Source organism: Apis dorsata, unplaced genomic scaffold, assembly GCF_000469605.1.
Source record: "Apis dorsata unplaced genomic scaffold, Apis dorsata 1.3 scaffold_97, whole genome shotgun sequence".
Taxonomy (NCBI): domain Eukaryota; kingdom Metazoa; phylum Arthropoda; class Insecta; order Hymenoptera; family Apidae; genus Apis; species Apis dorsata.
In genome coordinates, this window is record NW_006263395.1 from 62,548 (window position 1) to 88,886 (window position 26,339).

General features: G+C 42.1%; 1 protein-coding gene across 2 annotated transcripts in view; it reads left to right on the forward strand.

Moving 5' to 3' along the window:
• LOC102680377 (tolloid-like protein 2) overlaps window positions 1-26,339 on the forward strand; it is a 52,457-nt gene that overhangs the window by 3,733 nt on the left and 22,385 nt on the right. Inside the window, exon 1 of one of the 2 annotated variants that reach the window (XM_006611950.2) lies at window positions 3,402-3,769. The exons of the other annotated variant lie outside the window; for it this stretch is intronic. Within the exon in view, the coding sequence (XP_006612013.1) occupies window positions 3,583-3,769 (187 nt within the window). The 5' untranslated portion in view covers window positions 3,402-3,582. Of the gene's footprint in view, window positions 1-3,401; window positions 3,770-26,339 lie in introns of those variants that run through there. 2 annotated transcript variants of the gene reach the window in all.

The following is a 26,339-nucleotide window of genomic DNA, read 5'->3' on the forward strand; positions in this document are numbered from 1 at the left end:
GATCGAAAGAGCAGGGACAATTTCGAAATCTTTCACAATTAACAATTCAATTACCTCGTTCCGTAACAAACTATCACCCGAACACCCATTACGCGATCCAACTTCGATCTAAGAACCAATCGACCGGATGCACTTATGGCTAATTTACTGCGCGAATTACACCGAAAACGCATCTCCCCGATCTCTCTCGTGAATCTTTCCCCTCCACCCCTCCAAGACGTCGAGGGGGAGGGGAAAAAAAACTTGCTCGATGAGATCGATTCTATCCGCCACCGCTCTATCCGCGTGCCAAGAATACTTAAACGATGCTCGCTAGTCGAACCGATCCGTGTAAGTGGGAGGGAGGGGGGACACGCAGAGTGGAAAAGCGGGTCTAGGAAGGGACGGGGGAGGGATGGGCTTAAACTCTGCGATTTTAATTAATGTCGCTCGATCCACTTTGCACGGCCACCCTTCTATCGAACGCGCGGGATCTTTCAATCGCGTGGAAACTTTCCACGTTAATTATTTCCCCGTCGAACTCGGATTGCATGGACACGAGAGGAGGTGGAGAAGGGTGGACTTTGGGGTTTTTCACGTTGGAGAGGATCGAAGGAAGATTGGAGGAGGAAAGAAGAGGATATGGGGAAAAGTGGGGAAAGTTTCGAAGGATCGGTTTCGCGATTTTGGAAAATTTCGAACGAAAAAAAAGGATAAATTTGTAACGTTATTTTACGTTAATCGTACCAATTTTGCAATCGTATAGGGATATATATTCGCAAGACGTACGCGTTGGAATAGTGAGAGAATCAGGTGTGCAAGGTGGAATTTATTTTTCTTCTTCTTTCTTTCTTTCTTTCTTTTTTTTTTATCGAATATCGATAGAGGCTATCACAATTATTGCAGCACGAGATATGTTATTGACTTTATACGTAACGTTTCACGTGCAGCTGTGGCCACGAACACGTAACTTATTGCTCCTAATATTCCCCTCCTTAATGATTTTAATTAAACGCCACTCGTGAATCTAGTGGTTCGTTAAAATACTATGCCTTGGTCGTTTGCAGTTAATCCTCCTGAATTGTTACTCATCATTACCATATTACGTTCGAAATATACAATTACGCAATAATCTATTACATTCGCAAAAGTTCGTCGATCAACTGTGACGCATCACCGTTACGATATTTTTTTCGTTCGAAAAACGGACGAAAATTTTTCCAATAAAAATAATAATCATCCGCAATTTTCGGATTCCAGTAAAATATCCGCGCATCGATCGAAACGATGACAATTCTGTCCCTGTAAATGTACGTATTACGAACGTTTAAAAAAAAAAAAAAAGGAAGGCTGGTTTATCCCTTCTATTCGCTATTCGCCATTTAACCATCGGTAACACGTTCAAACTCTGATTCATTTCACATGCTGATCGCTCGTTCGTTTTCCATCGTTCCGCCCTTGTACAAACGTTGCAAACGTTTTCGTCCGTTCGTGCGTGATGTTAACAGAGAATTCGGTTTTTCCCTTCGTACCTTCAGAGATTATTCTCGTGGAGGGTTTCTGTGCAGCGTCGACATGCACTTACCCTCGGATAGACAGGCAGGGTTCCTAAAGGGTGATCCCATGACAGTAATCCGATACTTGACCGATACAGGTCGTCGCGTGGGATACGGAACACGTGTTTCCGTGGGCGACGGGCCCCGCCACTTTTGGAATATTTATCAATATGTGTCCGAAACCGACGCCGTACCCCGCTACAACCGGCCACCGTTCTTCCTCTTCCAAACTACGCCTTCTCGAGGCTGGCCAATACCGTCTCGAAACTTTCCACAACTGTTTCCTTCGTAAATAGAAATTGCAGCGATGATTTACAATTTCTGCAAACGATATTCCATTCCCAGTTAATTTTTTAAGTCCAATCGCGCGATTGTTCGCGTACACAATTGCGTTGCATTTTCTTTGGGGGCGAAAACTCGCGGAAAATCGTCCCGGACACGGTGACACGGGATATGTAAATTCGTGACGCAAGGATTACCACACGTGGACGTTGGATGAATTATAGATAGGGGGGAGGGGAGGTTCGATGTGCCGCGAATATTCAAAGCGTATACATTCGATTTTTACTTGTTTGGATTAAGCGATTGTCGAAAAGTGGTGGAAAAAAGTTTCGTGCACTTTTCGATTATTCTGATTTTTCGCTTTTGAATTTTTCAACGCCATCCCGATCGATCTCTGAATCCGATCCAATCGACTCAAGAGAAAAAGATCAATCTACATATCCGAACCCTTTTCTTTTCTCTTTCTTCTTTCCTTAAATTCTCGAATTCTCGAAAATGAAACGAGAGATGGAAGGAAAGAAAGTGTTTTCGTGTAACGCGATTAGAACGATGAAAGCAAGAGAAGCAAGGTTTCTATTCTAAGTGAAGATAGAAGAAGGAGCAGAGTTGTTTTTGGTCGGCCTGTTTATAGGGCTCGGTGGTGGCCGAACGACGGAAGCTCGGTCAGTGTCTCGGCCACCCTCGTGCCGTGCACGTTTGCGAGGGAGGAGACCGCTTGTTCCCGGCATCCCCTCTAGATATACATACGTATCCCCCTCCTCCTCTATCCCTCTCTCGACTTAATGCCAGTACGAGCGCGCGCTTTCGAACGACGCGTCGTGTCGGCCGCGAGGGACGATCAGTCTGTTCTCCACGTTCTCCACGCAAGGACGATCGCCGCCGGCAATCCGTCCCTCTGATCTGTGACACGAACTTTGACCCGCGCTCCCGCTGCCTTCCTCGCGCTCGCCTTTCTTATCGCGCCCCTCTCTCTCTCTCTCTCTCGCGCTCTCTCTCTCTTGCCCCGATGACGTACGCCCCTCAAGTTCCTCCAAGATCGGCTCCCAACATCGCGCGCAGTAGCGATTACGTTTTCGTCCGAGGCAACCGTGTTATTCACTCGCTACTCTCCGTCATCCTCTTACTCATCGTCGTGTGATCCGTGTCTCTCAAATATATATATATATACATACGTATATATATCAATTTTCTTCGTCTTTTCTTCGTGCGTACTCTTTAAGTCTCGACGGTTTACGAGCGCGTGTGTTGTGTAATTGATCGAAAAAGGGGATAGGGGTGGACGATTTCTATTCGTGGACGAGTTCTTTTTTTTCTTTTTTTTTTTTTTTTTTTTTTTTTTTTTTTTTATCCCCCGTGACCGAACGTGGAAACGAACTCGTTGGATCGATTCGATTCGCGACAAGGAAAGGCCGTTTTCGTCGCGACACGCGGAGACGAAAGTTGGGAGGCATGTGATCGGTGGCATCCTCCCCTCGAGAGAAAGTTTTTTCCCGCGTTTCGAGAGTGGTGGTGGTCGTGGCTGGGGTGGTGGCAGTGGAGGTGGCGGTGGTGGTGGTTTTCGCGCGGAGGAAGGAGGTGGAGGAGGCCGAGGAGGATCGTGGACGAAGGACTCGGAGGGCGGAAGAGAGGGTGAAAGAGGGACAGTGGCAAATGCGTTGGTTTAGGCGGTAGTGGTGCGGCTGGTCTTTTATGGCCTAGGGTGGTTGCACGGAGGGGGGTGGAAGGCACACTCGTCGTTCGGGACCGATATCTCGACGATATCGAGATGAGATTGCTGCCGTTGATCTCGATTATGTGTTTGGCGAGGCGATGCGCCGATTGCCGGGCTGTCGATTCCAACGCCGAGAACTCCTTTGGAAGGCAGGGCCGCAGATTCAGCGTGGACGAGCTGTTGAATACGAGATTCCCCCACGGTATCAGCGGCGACGTGGACGTGGACGTCTGCAAGGCGGGTAAGCGATTCGAATCTTCTTCCCGAAATTCTCCTTTTTTTTCGAAATTCGGATTGAAAAATATCGGAGATGCGTGTTAATTTTTCGTTTTTTTCCGCATCGAGGATTCTTCGCTTTCTTCTCGCGGGAAGGGAAAGTTTGCACCGTTTTAATAATAACGTATGCGGTTAGGATTAATATCGAAACACGAGATGTGAGTTTTAGAGATAGATAGTTGCGAGAGAGTTGCGAGTAAATTGTTTCGGTAAGAGCAATTCGGTGAATGCAATTGTGTAGGAGAGAGAGAGAGAGAGAGAGAGAGAGAGACACGAGTCTGAGTCTCGCTGTGTGAAAATAATACAAAAATGTGTACGTTATCGGTACGGTAGCAGCAGCGTAGATAGCAAAGAGATTTTCTTCTTTTCCCGCTGGTTTCGCAATACGCGTGTTACGAAATACGTAGAGCTAGCTAATATAGGAGATATGTAATTACAAAGAAGCATCGTTACGCTTGATACAAAATCTGCATGATATTGCAACATATCGGTGTTCGCGACCAACCAAGCATTGCTCGAATATTTTCCTCCCTCTATACATTCCTCTCTCCCTCTAAAATTGATCACGGTGTTTTCATTGTCCCCTCGATAAAAATGCTTTGATGCTCCGGGGACACTTGAACTGTCTCGCTTCGCGCGAAAAACTTACCACAGTATCGAATCAGTAAAAAAAAAAAAAGAAAAAAAGGGTTCCACCAATCCAATCGATATATTATTGCCGATGTAAAATTTGGACATTTCGATTCCAGTTTTAAAAACTGGCGATTACTTATTATTAGAGAATGATAATATCGACGTTACCGTTTATCGACTCTTTGACACACACACACACACACATACACAATTCACTATCGAACAACATTCCACTTTATCTTAGCCGAACAAGAGAAAACTTTAGAAATCGTAATCGTTTTATTATTATCCTCTTAAAAACGAGAAGAAACGTTGAAGGATTTCAAGCCTCGGATTACTTCGAAACTATCTTATTTCACGCGAAGAAGAAGTTGCAGCGTCCGTGACAATTAAAATTCTTCCGAATCGAAATCGAATAAAATTTGTTCGATTTATTCGACAATCCGATTGTTCTTTACCTGAAAAAGAAGTACAAGTAATCGTCCGGAGGAGATTATTTCGCGATACAACGGAAGGAGTGGACGATCTCCTCTCCGTTCGAGCGAGAAGAGCCTCCCTTTGTTCCTTCCCCGATCGAGTTGGTCAACCGAATCAAAGACCGAGCCTCCACCCGTTTATATTGTTTCGCATAGACTCCATTTCCCCGGTGGGTCGTAAACCTTCCCAAGATCGGGAATCGAACGAGGATCGGAGGGGCCGTGGCTATTCCCGGGTCCGGAGGTATAAATGGCGGTTTATGCTTGCCGAATTAACGAGGCGAAACTTGGCGGGGGGTGGGAGAGAGGGTGGAAAAAGAGACGAGATCGAGGTCGATCAAGGTTGAGGATCGAGAACGTGTCGCGGAAAGAGGCAGTGACCGTCATTGAAGGACCTTGGTTCGATAATCTTTCGCCTCGCCTCGTTCCAGGCGATCCTCGTTGTAATAGCCGACACTCGAAGGGTCCGGTTGGCCTCGACCAACCTTTTATCCTTCTCCGGTGATTATATCCTGCCTTTGGATAGAACCTCGTATACATCGAGAGGAGAGGAGAGATAGATAGAGAGAGAGAGAGAGAGAGGTTGGAAACTGGAACGGGCGTGGACGAGAAGAATGAAAAACGACTCGATGATCCCTTGGTGTCGGTTTCGAAAAGAAAAAAGAAGAAGAGAACTCTGGGCTCTGGTACCGTACAACAGACCTTATGTTAGTCCCACCGTTTCGCTCGATATCTAATCTCTGTTTGCGAAGAAAGAGAGGAAGGCGCTACTATATTCTGGTATTATCGTATTGCGCTTGTTGAAACGGTTGATTATCGTTACGTCGATGACCAATGCTCGTATATTTTCGTGAGGCCACAGCGAGGATAACTCGATATCGAGTTAATTCGTTTATGAATAATTGCGCTTACGAGTGTTTCTCTCCGCGCGTACGGTGTGCAAAATCCAAGTGTACGGTGTATTTGTATATTCCCCCTCCTCCCCCTACGCAATTAGGTCGATAAATGCGGGATAAAATTGTTGAGTCGCCGTATTTCGCGCGAGATTTTCAATATTCCTGTTGAATAAATGATGGCGGTGGTTTTCGTTGGAAAACAAAACGGATTATAAACGGCTTTTCCCGGATACTTTTGAATTTAATAGAAAGTTTTCGTAATTCTTAATCGAGTTTGTAAAAACGATATGCAAAGGGGAAGTCGAAGCTTTCCCAAGAAAGCTTGATCGATATCCGTTGACAGCAACTCGATTTTCTTTCCCTTACGTCCACTTTGGAAAATTCCTCTTGGCAAGAGTTCTTCTCGAGCGCAAGAAGCGCTCCCTTGTCTTGGTTCAAACTTTCCAACTTTCTTCCGAACCATTTTTTATCTTTTTCCCTTTTTTTTTTNTCCTTTCTTTCCTTCTACGCGAGGGTGTTCGACTTATTTGGGCCGCGTTGTTTANCGCGTTTCACGATTAATCCATAGATAGACAAGGGAAATTGGCGAAAAACGCGAATCGAGGAAGGGTAAACATCGACAAACATCGCATCGAAATTGGAAAAAACGTGGCGGAAAACTTTCGAAATCCGTGTCCCGCAATAATAAGCAACTTGGATCAAAGTGGGCCAAAGTTTCTTCCATCAGTATCTTATCGAGAAGAAAAACATTAATTTTAAAAATCGTGCAAATATCGTGCAGGATATGTAAAAACAATCGCGTTTTACCTTTTATCCAAAAAAAAAAGAAAAAAACAGCTTTTTGAAATTGATCGAGCGTGCACTTTTTCGATTAAAAATAATGAATTAAATTTGATCGGTTTTTTTCGGTACACCCTGTGTAGAACCAATCGATCAGGCTCTTGATGGTGTCCGACGTTAAGAAGAAAAAGGGGGATGAGAAATGGCTGGTAATATAAAGTGCTAGACGAATCGGCATCGATTATAATCTCTCGCTATTGATAATTGCGAGACGAACGAGGAACAAACGATCCGCTTTATCGTTTGTAAATTTGCTCGGCAAACCCGCGTAGGAAGAATGGAGGGTGGACAGAGGTTGAAGAGAGGGGGCGAGGGTAGAAGCTTTGAATTATTCTCTTCCAGTGGAAGTTTCAGCAATTTAGATTAAGATCAAAAGCCAATCGGATAATATCTCGAATACCCTGTTCCCGACTCTGTTGGGAACAACTTGTTATCGTATCTAGCTTACATTCGGCTTTCTTCTAAGGGAAATAACGCTCTTTCGATCCGATTCTTGGGAGGAGGAGACGCGTCCACGATTCACGAGGATCTCGATTGTTCGCGATTCTTTCTCTTTCGTCTATGAAAATTTTCTATCTATGAAATATTATACACGAAGAGAATAGATAGGAGAGAGTCGATGATCTTTCCTTCCTTCCACTTTTGCTCAACGTTTTCTCTTTCTCTGAGAAAATTTCTCTCGTTAACGCTCGAATCACATTCTTACATTACTCGTTAAAATATAATTCCATCTTTTTCTCCGGATCTTCTATTTTATATATACGGATCAAGGTTTCACACCCGATATCTCGAGTCGCTCGATAAATACCGTGGAACGATTAATTAAAAAAACATTGTTGGCCGAGAAAACGTTTGCCAACGTAGCTAACGTAGCGCTCGCGTTAGAACGATAATGCCCATTGATTTTCACGAGTGTAATCAGCTATATAAGTTGAACGCACTTAATGTAAATAAGAACAACGATAATGCCGAAAGCAGCGGCGTTCGGAGAAGATATAGAAGGGAAGTTATTAAGTCGGCAACTGCGAGAACTTGCTAATAAATATTCCGTAAGTGAAACAATTTATCCTCGTCTGATTTAAATAAAAAACGACGTCGCTCGCCGCTCAACGACTCTCATAATAGAGCTTTCATTCAGTGGCACGTTTTATCTACTTCCAATATTGATTTTCTGACATTGAAAAAGCAATTCTTTCTTTCTTTCTTTTCTTCTTTTTTTTTTTTTTTTTTTTTAACCACAATACTCCTCCATAGGATAAAAGAATGTACCTCCGTGGTAGCCGAGAGAATGTGACTTTACGCAACGCGAAACTAATCTACCGTGTGTTCCAAAAAGAAGAAACATTTTTAAGCATGGAATAATATTTCCATCGCATTTCGAAAAATATTTTATTTTCATCATCTTTCATTTCACACATCCATCGATTCGCGACAAATAAAAGAATTTTCTTTTATGTCTTTCTATGCAGAAGAAACTACGCATTACGAGTTATGTCGTAGAGTTAATTTTTTTTTTTTTTCACGCTTCGATCCTTCGTTGTCTCTCTCGTGGACGAGAAATCACGCGTGAAAATGCGTAAAAATCGACGCGTGACTTTTTCACCGATTTCACCGAATTTTTTCGTCTCGTCCACGGCCCATTATGAGGGCAATTATCGGCTGACTTTTTCCTATCTCGACTCGTTGGAATTTCCACGAAATTATCAGCCCGACGAGCAATGGAAGATTTTATTTCCCCATATCGATTTTCGACGTTCCTCTCTTTCTTCTTTTTCCTCCTTCAAGGATTCTTCGTTCTCTCTATCTCTCTCGTTGCTCCCTCGACAATCGAGACAACGGTATCAAAGAGATAAACCGCGATAATATTTACCTCTCCCCTCGAAAAAGCATATTAACTTCTTCCTCATCATCGTTTCCCCTTGCACGAGATCGAATTTAAAGAAAAATATCAAGTAAAAGGAAGAAAGAAAGAGAAGATCATAAGGAAAGATAAAGGAGGTAGTAGCTGCCTCGTCGGCTACCAGAGTCTAGCCGCAATTGGGACATGAAAAGCAGGTTCGTGGATCGGGTCGCGTGCAGCGGGATGCATTATAGCGCACGCGAGCTCCACGATACCCGGACCGGTCAGTGTTTTCATTGGGCCGGGGTCTAAAGCACGCGGAACGGTACCTCGGTCCGTCCTTTTTTGCTCGTTAACTCTCTCTCTCCGGACGATCTTCAGCGCGCGCGCCTCCATCTTGGACGTGGACGAGAATTTTTCCAGGATCGATCCTGGAATCCCGACTCTCCTCCTCCCCCTTCCTCTTTCTTTTCCTTTCCTCGTTCCCTCCCTTTCGTTTCTCCGCCTTCGATCGGTGAACGCGATCGGATAACGAGTGGAGCGAAGGGAGAGAGAGAGAAGGGAGGAAAAAAGTACGTAGCCGGATAGAAGATGTATAAATATCGATTTTATACCGATTCGTGCGGGTATCGGTATCGAGGGGGAGGAGGAGGAGGAGGAGGATCGGCTTCTCGGTGGTAGGAAATGGTAGGAATCGAGAGCCGTACTTCGAAGGTTTCGCGTGTTTCAGAGGATTTCACGGTACGTCGGTCTATCAGCTGTTTATCGTGGATTACACGCGATTGCGACGTCGTTTTAGCCGCCAACGACGCTTTGCTTCCGCGGGAGAATTGATCTATTGTCGCGAGAATTGTCGCGAGATGCTACGTATGTAAGCGTTATTTTAAGAGGGAACGAGGATGTTAAGGGGATCTGAAGAGAAAGGGGAAGGAGGAGGATGTTACGAACAAGGAAGGAATAAAAGTTTTATCGCGACTTGTCTTAATTCGTTCGTTAGATTTTCCGGGAATTAATTTTTACGGAATATAAGAAGAGACGTCGGCCCAAGTCTATGTCGCTTTTAGAGACGAATTTATTTACGATCGAAGGTACGATTCGTGCGATTTGTAAAACTTTAAAAGAATTTTAATTTTGCCCGCGATAAAAATCTTTGCTATATTTCATTCTTCTAAAAGATAATCGCGATTACGAAACTCTTTAAGTTACCAACTTTTATTCTTTTCGAAATTGTGCGAGAGAATCACAACTCGGTAATTATTACCACGCTTCAAGCATCAACTTCTCCCTGATTTTTACACGAGCCTCGCTTCTTCGAGGCGAAAAGAATTCTTCCTTCGAGGAGTCGGAAGGTTTTTCAGTTCAGGAGTCGAGCCGGTTATGACGGTCATTAAGCGATGAATTTTAATGCATTTTACCATTCTCGACATTTCCTATGCCGGCTTGAAACTTCCGCCAACTATCCCTGACGGATGGAACGTACGTAATCTTTTTCTCCTTTTTTTTTTTCCTCCTCTCTTTTTTTCGTTTTTTTTTTTTTTTTTTTTTTTTCCTCTCTTCCATTCTAACTCTCCACCATTTCTCGCGACCCATTCAACAGTCTCACTTTGTTTTTCGTTAAACTTTTATCTCTGGGAAACATGCGGTCAGGTTTTCTCCCACTCCGCCTCTCTATCTCTAACGTTTCGCTCTTGCAACCTCGTTGCATTGTTTTCTCGTAAATCGACCGACTAGTGCATAATTCGTGGCACTTTTCCGAGTGAGAAAAATCAGCGAGTAAAAAATAGTATTTTTTGTTTCAACGTTATTTTTTCGCCAACCAATTTTTTATTTAACGCTTTGGAACGAATTTTCGGCGATTCTTTTAATTTTCTTTTTTTTCTTTTTTTTTTTACGCTTTGGCGTAATTTTTAGCGCAATCTGTAGCGTAACAATTTTTAATACGAGGTAATTCGTACGAGGTGCAATATGGGAAAATTTAATTTTTTTAAATTTTCATTTTTCTATCACCTAGTTTATTTTCTTTCTTTCTTTTTTTTTTTTTTTTTTTTCGTGCTCCGAAAATTGCTTTTGAAGCAAGAACAGCAGGAGAATATATCATTTTTACGGTATAAAAATTTATTTACGAAACGATTCATAAATATATCTTACGGAGGAAAATTGTATGCATTTATGGCAAATTTTCTGAGAAATGTTGGAATGTTTAAAATATTAGGAAGTATAAGATTGTTCGAGTAGCGGCACGATTCTTATGCAGTCTTGAATATCTTGAATAATTTTCCACCGTGTCGCTACGTATTTTAACGTTTCGAGTCGTCAATTCAAAGGACGACAGAGCAATGAAAGAAATGCGGCTACGTTTCGATGTGCATTGCTAGCTTATCGAAATCGGACACGAAATAAGAGAAAAAAAAAAAAAAAAAAAAAGAGAGAACAATGAAACTTTGCTCGTTATTTTCTTTCGAACTTACAACTCAACTTTGCATAAAATAATACCTTAAATTGCCCCTTAACGACGTTTCAACGATTTTTCGCTTCCCTTCTTAATAACATTTGATTAATTTCTCAATTTTTCATTTCAACGCGAAGGAAGAAAGTAAAAAAAAAATAACAAGACAGGATAAAAATATGATTCCTATCTTCACGATATTTGACTATCCTTGTCTAAAGTCTTTAAAAAAAATGAAGAAATCGTTAAATGAACCGGTGGAAAATCAGAACTCGCCACTCGGATACTTGGAACGGAGTAATTGAGAGTTCGCCTCGACTTCGCCTCGACTTCCCCCATCGGCAACTTGCCCATGAAATCAATGAACACCGATTCAACTTCACTTTCAAAGAGCTGAAAGTTACACTTGGTCCGTTAAAGAGAGGAACCATTAGAACCCCTCCCTCTTCCTTTCATTCACTCGCCGAGAATATGATTCCTCTAAATTCTTATCATCTTATCCAGTTTCTCCCCGCAACTTTCTCAATTACTCTCCTCCTCGCTCTTATCTATCCACCTCCTCGAGCTCACCCAAAAACGTGATCCGTTACACTGTACACGTTTTATATCATTCATAAATTTATATATCCACGATTGGTTCACAGATAAATCTAAAATAACCGAGGGAGAAAAATCTTTACGCGAAACACACGGTATCCTCTTCCAAATTACGATTAATAATTTTACCTACGCCTATCTAAATGATTAAATGACTAAAGTCAAGTCGAATATAATCGTTTCTCTTTTGATGTTAAAAATTAACAAGTCTAAACCTGATTCGATTCGATTTGTTAATTCCAACTTTAAAACAGTTAATTAAATTCCAATTAAAACATCGAATGAAAAACACGAATGAAAAAAAATTGCAAATCTTTTACAAATCACCATAAAAATTCATCCTTCGAATCATCGACCGTGCGACGAAAACCATCCAAGACGAAAAAAGTTCCGAAATCGATCGACGATCGAAATCCACGAATCTAGATCCCATTGTTGGTCACCGTGTCGCGATTTATCCGTGCAATCGAAACGGTTATAAAGCGAGTTAAATCTCATCGGGGAGCAATCCCGGAGGATTGTGCATTCGGCAATTAGGAGACTTTGTCCCGTTTCTATAAATACCGAATTCGAGTGTGAGGACAATTGGGTGGGGGGAAGGGATGGCCACGTTGCACGGTGGCCCTCCGCGACCTTAATCCCCTCGAGGGAGGAAAGGAGAGTTCCCTCCAGGGTTGAACGGTGCGCGTCGATATATAATACAGATGTAATATCACACCTGGCAGTTACGTATCGGCTACGTATTCCGATACGTTGGCGCAATCACGCGGTTACGCGATGGAAACACACCCGCTCCCCCTTTCTCTCCGGAAATAGATATTCGTCGGGCGCAACCCCGCGAGGAATTCGCGTGAGACCTCCCCCTCTTTCGTTCGAGCGTTCGAGGAAAAAGGGAGTTCTGACCGCTCCTTGGAAATCGAAATCGTCGTCGTTTGTCTTGATTTACAGCAGGCCGTTTCGCGCTCCTCGATACGTTAGGATGGGTGTTTGGAACGATACGAGGGGAACGATACCGTCCTTTCTAAATGACGTTCGATTCGATTTTTGGTAGTAGTTCATGGTAAAGAAGGGGTTGGCAGACTACGGTGTAGATCGGGTTGAAGTTGGCGAAATAACGAGCGATCGTGGAGATGTAATAGATGGAAGATGGAAAGAGGAGGGTAGCGTCGAAACTTTAACTTAATTTGTCCTCGATAAATATATCGAAGCCTTCCTCTTTCGCGATTAATTATCGACGAAACAGCTATTACCATAGAAGAAAGAGGAATAAACGTAACACTGTGTGTATATATATGTATAGTGTAGATAGATAGCATTGTACGTACGTGTGTACGGATACAATGGAGCATCGTTTAAACCGGTAATTTATTGAAATTCACCGGAAGGAAACGATTTAACGTATTTCCTCTTTCCTCCTTTTCCTGTTTGTTTTCGATGTATCTTTTTAATGAAGTCAGTTAAACAAGTAACGAGCGCGCATCGATCGAAAAGATCAAACGTTTCCGCGGCCGTATATACGGACGACACATAGGATAACGAGATATAGAGGGAAATAACAACGAGGACGATTCTCCCGTGACACGATGTGGCGTTTACCGCTAACGAGCGCGCTAATTGGCATAAACGAAGCCGCGCCCGCGGGAGTGTAATCAAGTAATTCGATTAACGCTGTCGTCTAGTTCCTCCATGTTTTTCTTCCCCTTTTCGTCTCGCTTCCCGATTTTCGAACAACCGTATCAACCCTTCTTTTTTTTTTTTTTTTTTCTTTCTCGATTATACGCCTTGCGATTTGCTACTTGTCCTTTTTCCTTCTCTCCCCTCGTCTTTATCAAAATTGACTCTTGCAACGTTTCGATTTTTATTTTTTATTTTTATTTCAAGTTGTTTAAATCGCAGAAGAGCAATTAGGGCTTTCCGTTAATATCTATTTTCGGGTTTATTATTTTCTTGTCTCACGGATATCGCGTTTTCTCGATTTTCAGACAGTTCGAATTACTTTCAGCCGTTTTAATTTCGCAGGGAGGCGCAACACACACCCATCCCCTCGCACCGATTTCCGTTTCTTTTTTTTCTCTTTCTCTCTCTCTCTTTCTCCCTCCGTTCTCCTTCCATCCACCACTCGCGACCGTTCTTTCTCTCCTTTGACACTTCACTCTTCGTCTTGTTATAACGAGATACACTTACGTTCTCGTTGACAATAGCGACAGAATGTAGTTTGCCACCAAGGTAAGGTCAGTTATTCTCGAGGTATTCTTAACGACATAATTAAGCGACAGGGTAAAATTAATGAAACCTCAATTAGACTTTGCGCGAACAATTGCTATTTTTGACAAATTTCTGGCGTTATTTATCGATCTCGTTGCAACGCTCGCGAATCTGAAATAAATTCGATATTTCGAAGATATTTCGTTTGTCGAAGAATTCGAGATGCAATTTGGAAATTATGGAATGGAACGTTATCGGGGCATATTTTGTGAAGTATTTCGCGGGAGCGAAAAAAACGCGAAAAATTAAATCACGTTTGTTGTAGAAGTATATTCGTGTATTTAACAATTCGTAATTTATTTAAAAAATATATATATATTATTATCGATTTCCCACTTTTCGAAATATAAAATTACGTATGACATTTAATGTATTATATAAAATCGATCAATAATTTTTTAAAAGGTTTTAGAATGAGCGAGCTAAGTATCGAAATTAGATCCATTTCACGCCATTTAATGGAGGCGAGTTCAAAGCGACTAAAGTGGCTCGAAAAGTGCGGGACGTGAAAAGTGAAGGGTCTATCGATTTGTCTGCTACTAATTTGGTTGCAAAAAAAACAAAAAAAAAAAGAAAGAAGGGAACGAAAGACGATAACGTCTAATGCAAGTTCGTCAAAACGCTAAAGTTCCAAAGCGTAAACTCATTCCCTTATCCTCTATTATATATCCCCCCATAAATCGCGTGTAAATTTTTTCAACGCGAAAATCGGATGATAAATCGATGAAATTTTTAATTTTCCAAAATTTCTTGTATTCCGCTATGATCCGAGGAGAAGGAAAAAATTGTCGAGCGGCAGGAAAATAATCGATCGATTGGAGAAACAATAACGGAGGCATAATCGGGAATCCGGTAACCCACAATAACGCGTCTCTCCCCCTCTAATCCCTCGTCCTAGTTGGAAGGTATTATACGAAGTAAACAGAAATTAAGGGTTGGTCCCGACCCCTCATCGCCGATCTCTGCGGATGGCATTCTCCCCGCCCTGCACTTGGCAGCCGTCCAGTCATTTCTCTTTCTTCCTCTCCTCTTCTTCACTTTCCAACGATTTTTCCACCTCCCCACCGCCATTTTTTACGCCGCTGTTGAAATAATCCAGCCGCGAATACCGTTTTAATTATTCCATTCTACTTAACACCGCGTTCCAACGATCACGTTCGGTCCTTTTCCGGTCGAGCTTATAGCACACCTCGTCCTTATACATATTCCACCTCCAGCCTGTTGTCGAGCTTAACCTACGTGACTCCGTCGCGATTCTTTCTTTTATTTCTTCCCCTTTCCTTCCGCGTTTTTCCTTCCTTCTCCTTTCTCTCTTTCTTTTTCTCTCTCTCTTTTTCTTCTTTCTTTCTTTCCTTCTTTCTTCAAATCGAGTCGTGGAAAAAGCGTGGACGGGGAAGAAAAGTCATTTTCGGCTCGACACGAAACACCCCGCCTTCCCGTGCTTAAACTCTTTCGAGAGAGTTCTCGTTCGGTTAATAAGAGGTTCGAATGTTATCGAACGCTACCGATCTTCCTTCGTTCGAGTACTAGTATTTACCGGTATGTAGTTCACGGGATGGATTGCCGCAAGCTTTAATTACGGGGGAAATTAAGGTCATCCACCCCCTCGAGACTTCTCTTCGATTGTTTCTTTCTCGTGTAGCTTTCGATATTTTTCGAAATGGCCGCTCGATTTTATTCGAAACGATTTTCTTTCGAATTTTAAAATTTAGACGATTATCGGTTGTACCGAATATCGGTGCAATAAGACGAGATTTTTTTTGGTTTTTTCTTTTTTTTTTTTTTTCTGATTTTTTTTGATTCTAGCTTCCTCCGTCAGAAAGTTATTCCTCTTACGTGACACGTACTTTGCGAGGGAGATCAAAGAAAATTTAATTCACTCTCACTTCGTTAACGCGTCTCGTGAAAGTGTAGCCTACATTTTTTTTTCTTTTTTTCCTCGTTCTCGATATATGAAATTGGATAGGTCTTTCCACGCGTGCCACCGTTTCCTGTGCGACCTAATAGCTCGCGATTAACGCGTAATTATACTAATTGAGCTCTGCGCGATCTCTTTGTTCCAATTATTACGTTATTTCCATACTTCATACGCGATTGTATTAGATCTCTGTATAACAAAATCTCATTTTCGAGATAAACGGTCGTCCCGTATACAGGCGGGGATAAAAAGAATTGAAATTTTTTAATCGGAATTGCGCGCTGCAAAAACCGTTGAAATCGATGTATTTTTTTTTTTTTTTTTGAGATCGCGTAAGTTAAATTTTGCAGAAATCCGATCTTTTCGGACTAAGTTTATATTGATAACAAAAAATAATCCGGAAACCTACTATTTTTGCGTATTACATTTTTGGAAAAAAGTAATTGCTTTAAAAATATCGTTGAACCAACGAAAGGTTTCGACGATAAATTTTTTTCAATAAAACACAACAGAGTAAAGTTGAATGTATAAAGTTTCTTGGTACAAGAATAACCATTTAAAACGTCGAGATTTATAAAAATTTATCACGAGTAATAATTTTCTCAAGCGACGAGAAACGAGAACGAAAGGTTTTTCTCCCTTCCACGTACTCTTTCCTCGATCGTTTTTTCTTTTTTTTTTTTTTTTTTTTTTCTTTACCACCCTGTTAAAAACACCGCTGTTACTCGCTTGTTAATCGCTGCCTCCATCGTCGAATCGTACCGTTGTCACCGTGCGAACAAAAAGATCCATGAAAAATTTTCCACCCGTTTAGACGGGAAAATTATCCATCGCTTCGAGGATAAAACAACAATCATTCCATATTCTCAAACACCCAAGTTAAATAAATTGTTTAGAAAGAAAAACTAATAACGAATTTAATTGGATATTTCTTACAGTCGTAAAAGTGGATACACAAAAGCGAGCTCGCGTGACGAGCAAACCAGTTCCACCTCCTTATTCAAAACATTCGTCCAAGTATTCCTTGTCTCCATCGAAAAACCAATGCTAAACCGAAATATCCAACTCCAAAGAGAAACTGCGATAAAAAACCGTCTATAATCCGGAGATCGATGCTCGGGGAGAGGGATGATCGATCGAAACGAGAGAAATCGAAAATACGGTATTCCCTTTGCCGTCGACCCAAAGGATTTCTTCATCCCCCTTTCCCCCTTCTTGCCGATGCATAGCGCACGCGTTCACCGTGACATTCCAGCCCGAATTCCAACTCGAATTTTGAACCTGTTCCCCCGCGATCGCGCGAGGATTCGCGCAGCTAGGAAACCGTGCACGCGGCACGTGTGTCTGTGACCCACATAGCCGGAGCGTTCGAGGCGGAAACAGGCCGTGGCGAGGAATGGAATGGAGGACGTGGACCGTGGACAGGGTCAGAGAAGCCGAGGAGAACAAAACGGCGAAGGAAACGGGCCGAGGACGAGAAACGAGACGAGGTTGGTCCTCCTCGCCTGTATCTATCCGTCTATCTATCTCTGCCTCCATCTCCACCCTCTCCTTCCCTCCTCCGTCGCTTTGTTCTTTCTTAGTAACGAAGCTTAGGGACGTTAGGTTTTGGATATTGTCGAGAGAGAAGGAGACGATATGCGCGGAGGAGAATTATTTGGACAGCGATGAAATTTGAACGGACGACACGGTCGCTTGTTGGGGGCCGTGCAACGCACAAGGAAATCCGAGCGTTATGGCGTTATTTCTTGATGTACGTACGCGCTTAAGCGAGCGAGTGGCTTTTAAGGTCATAAGACGTCTCTACTTTCGTTGCACGCGAGATACAGTTGGCAGAAGAATAATTTTAAGATTAAGGATTATTTGAACGCGTTTTACGTTTGTTTGGCGCAAGAGGCGGATGGGATTCCGTCGATTCGGTTAATTGGAACGGATCCTGAACGTTGGAGGCAAAGAGGTCGGAATAATATACGATGTCGAAGGTATTAGTATCGCCACGAGGCATTAGGAGAATGAATTTCAGACGACGCAAATTTAATTCAACCATACTTTGCATATTAAAGGGTAAGTGATTAAAAAAGTGATTTGTTGCTTTCGTTGAAACGAATCGTTGAGAGTATCATCTTTTTCCATTAATTCGTGTATCATTCGATTTTTGGACGTTAATAAGGAAAATTAAGGAATTTTCTACGAATGGCGCGCGTCCATTGTCAACTCGTACGACGTACAAGGCAATTTGTTGGTGGCAAAGTCGTAAAAGGATCGAATGTTGGAGGATCCATTTTTACCTCGCGTCAACTGATGCCCGTTAACCGATGACGGGATCCTTCGCGGTATTCCTCGTGTTCGATACACGGGGAGAAAAATTCTGGCAATAAATTCTCGCGGAGATTGATGGCCCACTACACTATCCTATTACCCGAACTACTGCAATGTGCTCGTTTTCTTCGGTGAAAAATAGCGATGGCCGCTACTTGGCCGCGTATTTACATTATTTCCTAATCGTAATTTATACGATTGCATTCCTTTCGACCATATATATTTCTTTTCTTTCTTTCTTCTTTTTTTCGAAACGTAATTTCAATCCAAAGAAACTTCACTTTTTGCGGGGAAAGTGATATTTTTTTAATATTTCACTTTTTGTCACACGCGGATCGATCGAACGCGACAAAAGATTTTCCATCGGCGAAGGCGAAGCGTAAAAAGAGAATGAGAAATATCGCATCGATGTTCGGAGGTCATCAGACGTCCCTTTTTTACCTCGCTCTTCCTTTTCCGCGGTCGGCTCTCATCCCAGGTGGGAAGAAGTCGACCTAATCCCGAGGGATAAGTTTTCATCACGTTCGGCTGGCAACGCGCTTCCTGACTTTGATTCTGTTCAATGCTCGTCTTCCACGTTCGCCCGAAACGACCATCCCTCCAACTTTTCCAACCGAATAACAGAAATAAAATAAATTTATACACCAAAAGGAAAAAAAAAAAGAAAATTGAATCTCAAAAGATCGATGATCTCGAGGATCGATTCCTCCTCCAAATAAATAAAATTTATTCATTCGCTTCCCGATGTACTCTATTCCGTATCGCGCACTTTTTCAACCGAGGATCGAAACGTTTTCCCCTCCTTCTTCTTTGGAGCATGTGTCCAAGGATCAATCGCATCCTGGATCGAAGATACATCCGCCTTTTTCTCTATCCTCGCGCCGGGATCAACGAGCCGAGAGATAGGCTATCAACCCAAACCAGGGCTTTCCTTCGCCACGCCGTTCCCTTCTACTCTATTTATTCGGAAACGCAAAGTTTCCGGCCGAGCCGAGAGTTTCGCTATCTGCAATCGCTCCGTTCCCGCGAGCCTCGAATACGAGGCTGACGTTGAATAATGCATCCCTTCGCGACGAGCATCCGCGACGGCTCCTTATCCGCTTTTACGCTCCCGCCATCGAATCACCGACCTTTAATTGTATTTCGTTACGCAACCGTCCCTCGTCCATATTCGCACTCGAAACGATCTTAGGGTTAGTTCATTCGATCTTGGACTCGGTTCCTCGATTGTAACGCGACCGTTTTATCTCCACCGTTTAGGGTTAATTGGGTGTTTCTAAAATATGATATAACGTATATGTGTCGACGATCGATTATAGGGAAATAGTATTTGTTTAATAAATAGTGTAAAAATATATTCATATTGAACCGCTCGATAAAATTAATTAGGTGTTTTTTAAGATATCATCGTAAGTTTATGCATGTATGATGTTCGTGTAATATAGAGAAATATTATTTCTTCGCGCGATATGAAAATATACTTATATATCCAAAATGTAAGAAATTTTATTACCGTTTGTACAAGCTATCCCAAAATTTCCAAAGAAAACTGGAAGAGCACGCGAGGGAACCGCGTTTCTCTTCAAATTATGCGCAAACAATCGATCTCCATCTTTGAAAGCTGTCGCGCGTGCATATCGTCGATTCGAAGAGCCTTTTCGTCTCGTACGTATGAAATGAAGAAGAAGAAGAAGAAAAAAAGTACCACTCACGTTCGTTTAAAGGCGCAAAAAGAAAAAAGAAAAAGAAAAAAAGGAAAGAAGAAGTAAATAGGAAAAAGATCCCGTACATCGACGCGAGTTGGACTCGATCGTGGAAATGGACAAGAGGTAGGAGAGAGAGAGGAAAAAGAAAAAAGAAAAAAAATAAAAAGGGACGGAAAGTTGACGTCAGTAGCGTACGCAAGCGTTTAATCCGACGCGATAGAGGTTCGCTGCGATGCGAGAGGCTTCTCCATTCGAATCAATACGACACACGCACACCGGGCTTCTATATATCTGTATGAAACGCGGCGCATAGAATTATCGTCCTGGCTACGAACGAAAACTTATTCTCTCTCTCTCTTTTCCCGCTATTCTCGCGCGCAAGGGGTTGCGAAAATTCCAGGTTCAACATCCACTTCCGGACTCCGACCCCGTTCCTCGAGATCAGATTCGAATAATTGGAGATACGTGGATCGGCTATGCTTGGAAGCTAGAAATAATAGGACAAAGTTTATTCAATTTTATCAGTTGATCGAAGAAAGAGATCTGATATTATTCGTTATTCTTTTATTTATATGGCGGTGGAATTCTACTCGAACAGCCCTAGCTCCCGCTGGGATTATTATTATTTAAGTATATGGGTTTTACAAAAGAAAAGAAAATAAGGAGGAGAAGCTAAAGTTGAAAAAATGGCGAACGCGATACTAATTATATGTTATTACTCGCTAGGTTGGCTCAAGGGTTGAAATATACTTGAAATTTATTTTCCAGAAAGTTTCCCGTGGAATGGTAGCGCAACTCGTTCCATGATTTATACACCGTATATTCGTCTTGTTGTTTCACGCTCGCGGAGGATGGAACAAAGGGAATTAGGAAGACAAAAGTGACTGTTCCAACGCGAAGTGGCATAGTTTATGAGTGCAACTCTTTTCCGCGTGATTTTCGCTCCGAATATGATCTTTCCTCCTCGTAGCGAATCGATAACAATTTTTCCAACGATCAAACCTCCCGATTTTAACCTCTTTAAACCTCTAGAAACAATTTGAAAAAAGTAAGGAGAATAAAAAGAAATTATTATATAGAGAGGGAATAAAGGAAATTAACAAATTAAACAACAAGCGGATCTCTAGTTTAAAATTTAACGGAGATTGAACGGGTATGATGATACGATTGGCCGACGAAACTATCGAAAGCTCTTGGATAGCAAAAGGCCGGACGTTCTATCCGGAGCTAACCGGAAGTAGCTCTTGTCTGCCCCGCTCCGTAAAGTGTTCCCTTTCGTAACGTCGATGCCCTTGCAAATGTCCTGGAAATGGAAAAGGAGGCTTCCGAGATCGATTCGGAGATTGGGCCACTTCCGACCCTTCCGCTCGCCTGTCAGCCACGATCCTCTGCTTCCCATCGATCGCAGCATCATCCACGTTATATTATAATCCCCTTTTCACGCGTTTCCACGCGTGCTCGGTCGCAAGAGAAACTCAGAAATGGGGCGGGAAACTTTGGAAAAGTTTCGACGGATGGAACAACGATCTTCGAACGCTTTCTAATTTCGAAAAATCTTTCTTGTATTTCGTTGATCACTCGACGATTGTCATTTTGTATAGGAAAAATTAGAAGATAAAGAGTTGAAAGAAAGAAGAGATTGGATTCGTCGATTTATTTTCTTCTCGAAAGAATTATTTCAGAAGAAAATGCTTTGATGGCGTGCAAAGAATGTTATCATCCTCGTTACATTCACCTTTTTCTCTTTCTTATTTGTACGCTTTCGATAAAAGAAATTGATATATAATCATGCTTCCCGCCTTTCGTACGGAGTCAAAAGTTAACGATAGCGTAAAATTTCATCCCCGGATGAAAGGATCTTGTTGTCGCAGGAATTCCCACCGAGGAAACGAAGATAATCTCTGAGCTATTATCCGTTGAAACGTGATCTCGATGACAACTTCTGAACGATCGTTTCGAGTACACCTCCTTTACTTTTCCACGCTGTTCTCGTTTCGTAATTCAATTATTCATCTGTAAAATATCCAACGTATACGTGTATATAAACTATTTCATCTCTGTCATTCGACGATGTCGACGCGAAGTCTTCGCCACGCGTCCAATCCTTGTCGCGAAAAGATATTTTTCCTCGTCGATCCATTACTATTAACGATCGATCGAATTGGAAAATTGAGCGCGATCGATGAAAAGATGGGGCGAGAATAGGGAGAATTGTCGAGCCGTAAGTAGAGTTAATCGGTTTCGGTTCATTAAAGGCTGGTCTAGAGCGCGATTTTCGACCTCTCGTCGAATATTCCGTCGTATGTGAATGGCGCGAAATCACGGACACAGAGGTGTTTGGCATTATGCGGTTTGTAACCGATTTCGCGTTGCGGGCGCGCGACAAAATTCATAGAGGAATTCCTATGCGGCGCCTCTCTCTCTCTCTCTCTCTCTCTCTACGTGACGCGGTGGAAAATTGAATTGGACGGTATTCCTTTTTTCCCTCGATCCGTGTATCGATATTCCCGGATGATCGAAAAGATGCGCGGCAATGTGGGTTCACTTATTTCGAGCGGATCGATCATTCTCCAGATTTTCTCTCTCTCTGTCTCTCTAAGTCTTTTCTGTTTTCACACGTATGTTTCGAGCATGTTTACGAACTACTATTGTTCTCGTGACTCGATATTCCAATCGGAGAGCGAGCAAATTGGTTACACGAAGATATTCTCCAACTTGCGTGCGGGTCGTCGAACTTTCGAAATTTTTCTCGCGTATCCAATCACTCTCCACGACCGAGAATGCTCGTATTCAAAATATAATGCACAGTCTAAACTCAACTTCCGCTCCGCGAGTGAATTATTCGCGTAAACAGTAGAGCCAAGACAACCAGGAAGGAAGGAAGGAAGGAAGGAAGAAAACTCTCTCGTAAACTCGAAGCGTGGAAAGTTTTCGCGATATCAGAGGACTGAATTAAGGAGAGAGAGAGAGAGGGAGAGGGAGGAAGGGTGCAGTAGGGTGCAAGAGAGTATAAACACACCGTGAGATCCGTCAGAGGAATGGAACTTGATGCTCGAGGGGGCGAACTAACGTTAAATATGGATGGGGAGGGAAGAAAAAAAGGAATAAAAAAGGTTAATTTAAATGTTAAACGAAGCCCATGTGTGCGCATGTACGATGCTATTCGTAACGGTCCAGGAATAGATTCATAATGCGACAGGACGTACACTGGTTCGAACGATACTTAACTGGACAAAATTATTTTTCTTCCGATTTTGAGGATTATACGGATATTTTTAGAATAGGCAATAAAGAAAAGTAGAAAAGTGAAATGATCAATTTAACTTTAAATTTAATTTACGAAATAAACTTCGCGATAATTTATAACGATTTCATTTAAAATAAATGTGTCGTATTTGTAAAATTGAAGTTTAAACGCTTCTCGATAAATTTAGAATATTTCTCAATGTGAATCAGTTATCCATTAGCTCTTTGCCCAAATGTGCCTTGTTTAATTTGCAAATTTGTTTAAGAAGAGGGTTAAAAATTTTAACGGTTCATCGAACAACTATTTTTTGTAAATTTGAAAATGAATTTTCTTCATTTAATATACATGTCGTTCGAACGACATTGTGCGACGTCGTAATAGACGGTTTCTCTCGCGCGGATGGGATGGACGCGATAATTAAAATATCGGTGCCACGTGAGAAACTGGACGGGATGGAATGGATGGTCACGATTGCAAATTTAGCGAACGATCGTGAAACACCATAAATTAATGAGTCGTGGACAGGGAAGGAAACGCGTACACGGGCCGTTGACTGATACGCTAACCTAAACGCGGTCGGGACGATTGTTTACGATTGTATCGCCGATTTTCACCCCCTCTCGCATCTTGCCCTCGAGGACGAGCTCGTCCAATTAATTAATCGGATCGAACGGAAATGGATCTGAAAAATATCGAGGACGAAATTTCGAAATCTGATAAATCATCTCTTGATAAATCCTGACCTGGAAGGATTCGGATCGATATTCGCCAATTCGAATACGAAACGCGGAAATATTCATAACGTGTAACACGTAGTTAATTAATGGAAACGTGGAAAATGAATTTTGAAACGTATAAATATCGAACGTAATTGTCCGCATAGTTGACATTGTCAAGTTTCCAACCGTGTCCTTTTCGGAACGGTTTTCCAACGTTTCATTGCGGTCAATCTCGTCACGAAAGGCAGCGCTGAAACATGAATATCCAATTTTTAAAGTCGTAACAATATCGAAGAGCACAACTCGCAATTGAATCCAACCCGATTTCATATCGCTCTTCGTCCCCATATAAGAAGAAACCAGCATAGACGTTGTCGTAGCCCCAGAACAAACGCGAAATTAACCCGACGACGAAACAGAAATTATTCGGAAACAGAAAATTATCGTTGGAAATTGCAAATTGAACGGAAGCATCCCTCTCCCCCCGCTGTTTCGAAAACTAATAAACCAACCCAATTGAATAGACAACGCAACACCTATCTACCTACCTATCCACGATCTATCTATCTCACGATCAATGGAAAAATCGCCGATTCGAGAATTACGGTAACGAAAATTGCCAATTAACACCAACGTATTACACTTTCGATCATGATAATCGCAAAAGTCGGATGGGGGGGGCGGTAACGCGTCGAAGAATTAATTGGATCGAATAAATCGAGCCGCCATTCCACCCTCCCCCCCACCTCTTCTCGCGTTTACCGCCACCGGCAGCCGACATCGCGCCCGTATTTACGAGTCGTGGCGAATTCATCGTCGCGAATTCAACGATCGCGACCTCGTTAACGGTCCGAGGTGAGATATCGAGGTTGGCCACCGGGCAGGATCGTAATTTCCAGATCGACGAATTATTCCCCGCCATTAATGGGACACGCGCCAACATTACGCCACCCCGATCGTCGGGGGTGGATCGTGTGTACGCGCGGCTGGATTAATTAAAGGAAATCGATCGGGCCTCTCCGATAAGATACGATGGAAGGGGTGAAGGGGGAGCTTTTCTTCTTCCACAAAACTCGAAGGGATCGTTGTATCATATACGTGTGTATACGAGGAGGATTGGTCTGAATGAAAACTGGTGTTGTGAAAACAGTCGTCGATTTTTAGGAGGAAGGAGGAGATACACATGAATTTTTCAGAGAGACGAAATCGATCCGGATGGAGTATCGATTAACAATCGTTCGCCTCGATCGATCGTTTCATCATCGACGAAGAGAGGTTTTCCGGGGGGTATTAATCTTTGAGATCGAAGTTCCCGTATCCAAAACTTTGAGAGCAGTTCCATCGAATTAATTATCTTCCATAAAATATATAGGATTCCCTAGGTGACACTAGAGATTAAACTTGTGTTGGGATGAGAAAAGATGTATATATATATATAATTATATTATTTGGAGAACGGATGCGCTTGATATTCATCGCGGTCCACTTCTATGCGGTGGAATAATTTTTTAGCCTGCACGGCCTCTTGGCTTACGTTCAATTGTGCGATGTACAGGATTTCGTATTGACCTAGATATTACGTGAGATCGATGTATTTTACCGAGCTGCATAAATCTTACGTTATATGCATCGCGAGGCTAGCCTCGCTAAGCTTCGATTTTATTGAAAAAAAAAAAAGAAAAAGAACAAATCTTTTCGTATAATTTTTTGTATAACTTTTAATTCGTAATTTCGACTTCGAGCGTATAAGCTATATCGATAAATCTGTCCCATATTTATTTCTATCGAAACCAATGCGTTTTCCCAATTACGAGTCGAAGACGAAACGAGTCGATGGAAAGGAAAGAATAAGCATTTATCGAGGAATTAATATTGGCAAACACGTTCGCGTTTAATGTTGATCTCACGTGATACATCCGATGTTTCAACCAATATTTATATGATCTCGGGTCAACATTTACCCGATTCGCTTTGCACATTAATATTTGCGTATATGACAGTGGACGGTGAATTAAAGTTACGTGGCGGTTGATCGAAACTTTTCGATGCTTCGATGCTCTATGAGACGAGGTGGAAAATAAGCGCGTATAAATTATTAAATTTCTTATTATTTTTCTTTTCTTCCTCTTCTTCTTCTTCTTCTTCTTATTCTTCTTATTATTATTATATTTTTCATATCGAAGAATTTCTCGCTGTTATTGTATCCTACGATACTTTATTCTCAAAACGGTATTTTGTTTACCCCGCTGTAGGCAATTCCGCGCCATATTAATGTCGTACAGAACTACAGCTGATCAAACACGTACTTGTTTGAGAACGCGTTGGCATACACTTGAATACATTACGACATGGATTCATAACACGTGTTTCGTTAACTCCGCTGATAGATGTTACTCAAACGATGATAACGGATAATAGCGCGAAACGTGTACTTTCAACTTTAAACTTTAAGAGCGAGAAATAAGGAAAATAAGAATAACGAACGCTTTGGAATTCAACGCTGGGAATAGATTAGATTCTTTTATTATAACAACATCATTGTGTAAGGTCAACAATCGTGAGCCGTCTCAGAAACGAGCTCCTCGAGTCGAGAGATAACCCCTTGAAGCAAAAAAAAAAAAAAAACCAAGCAA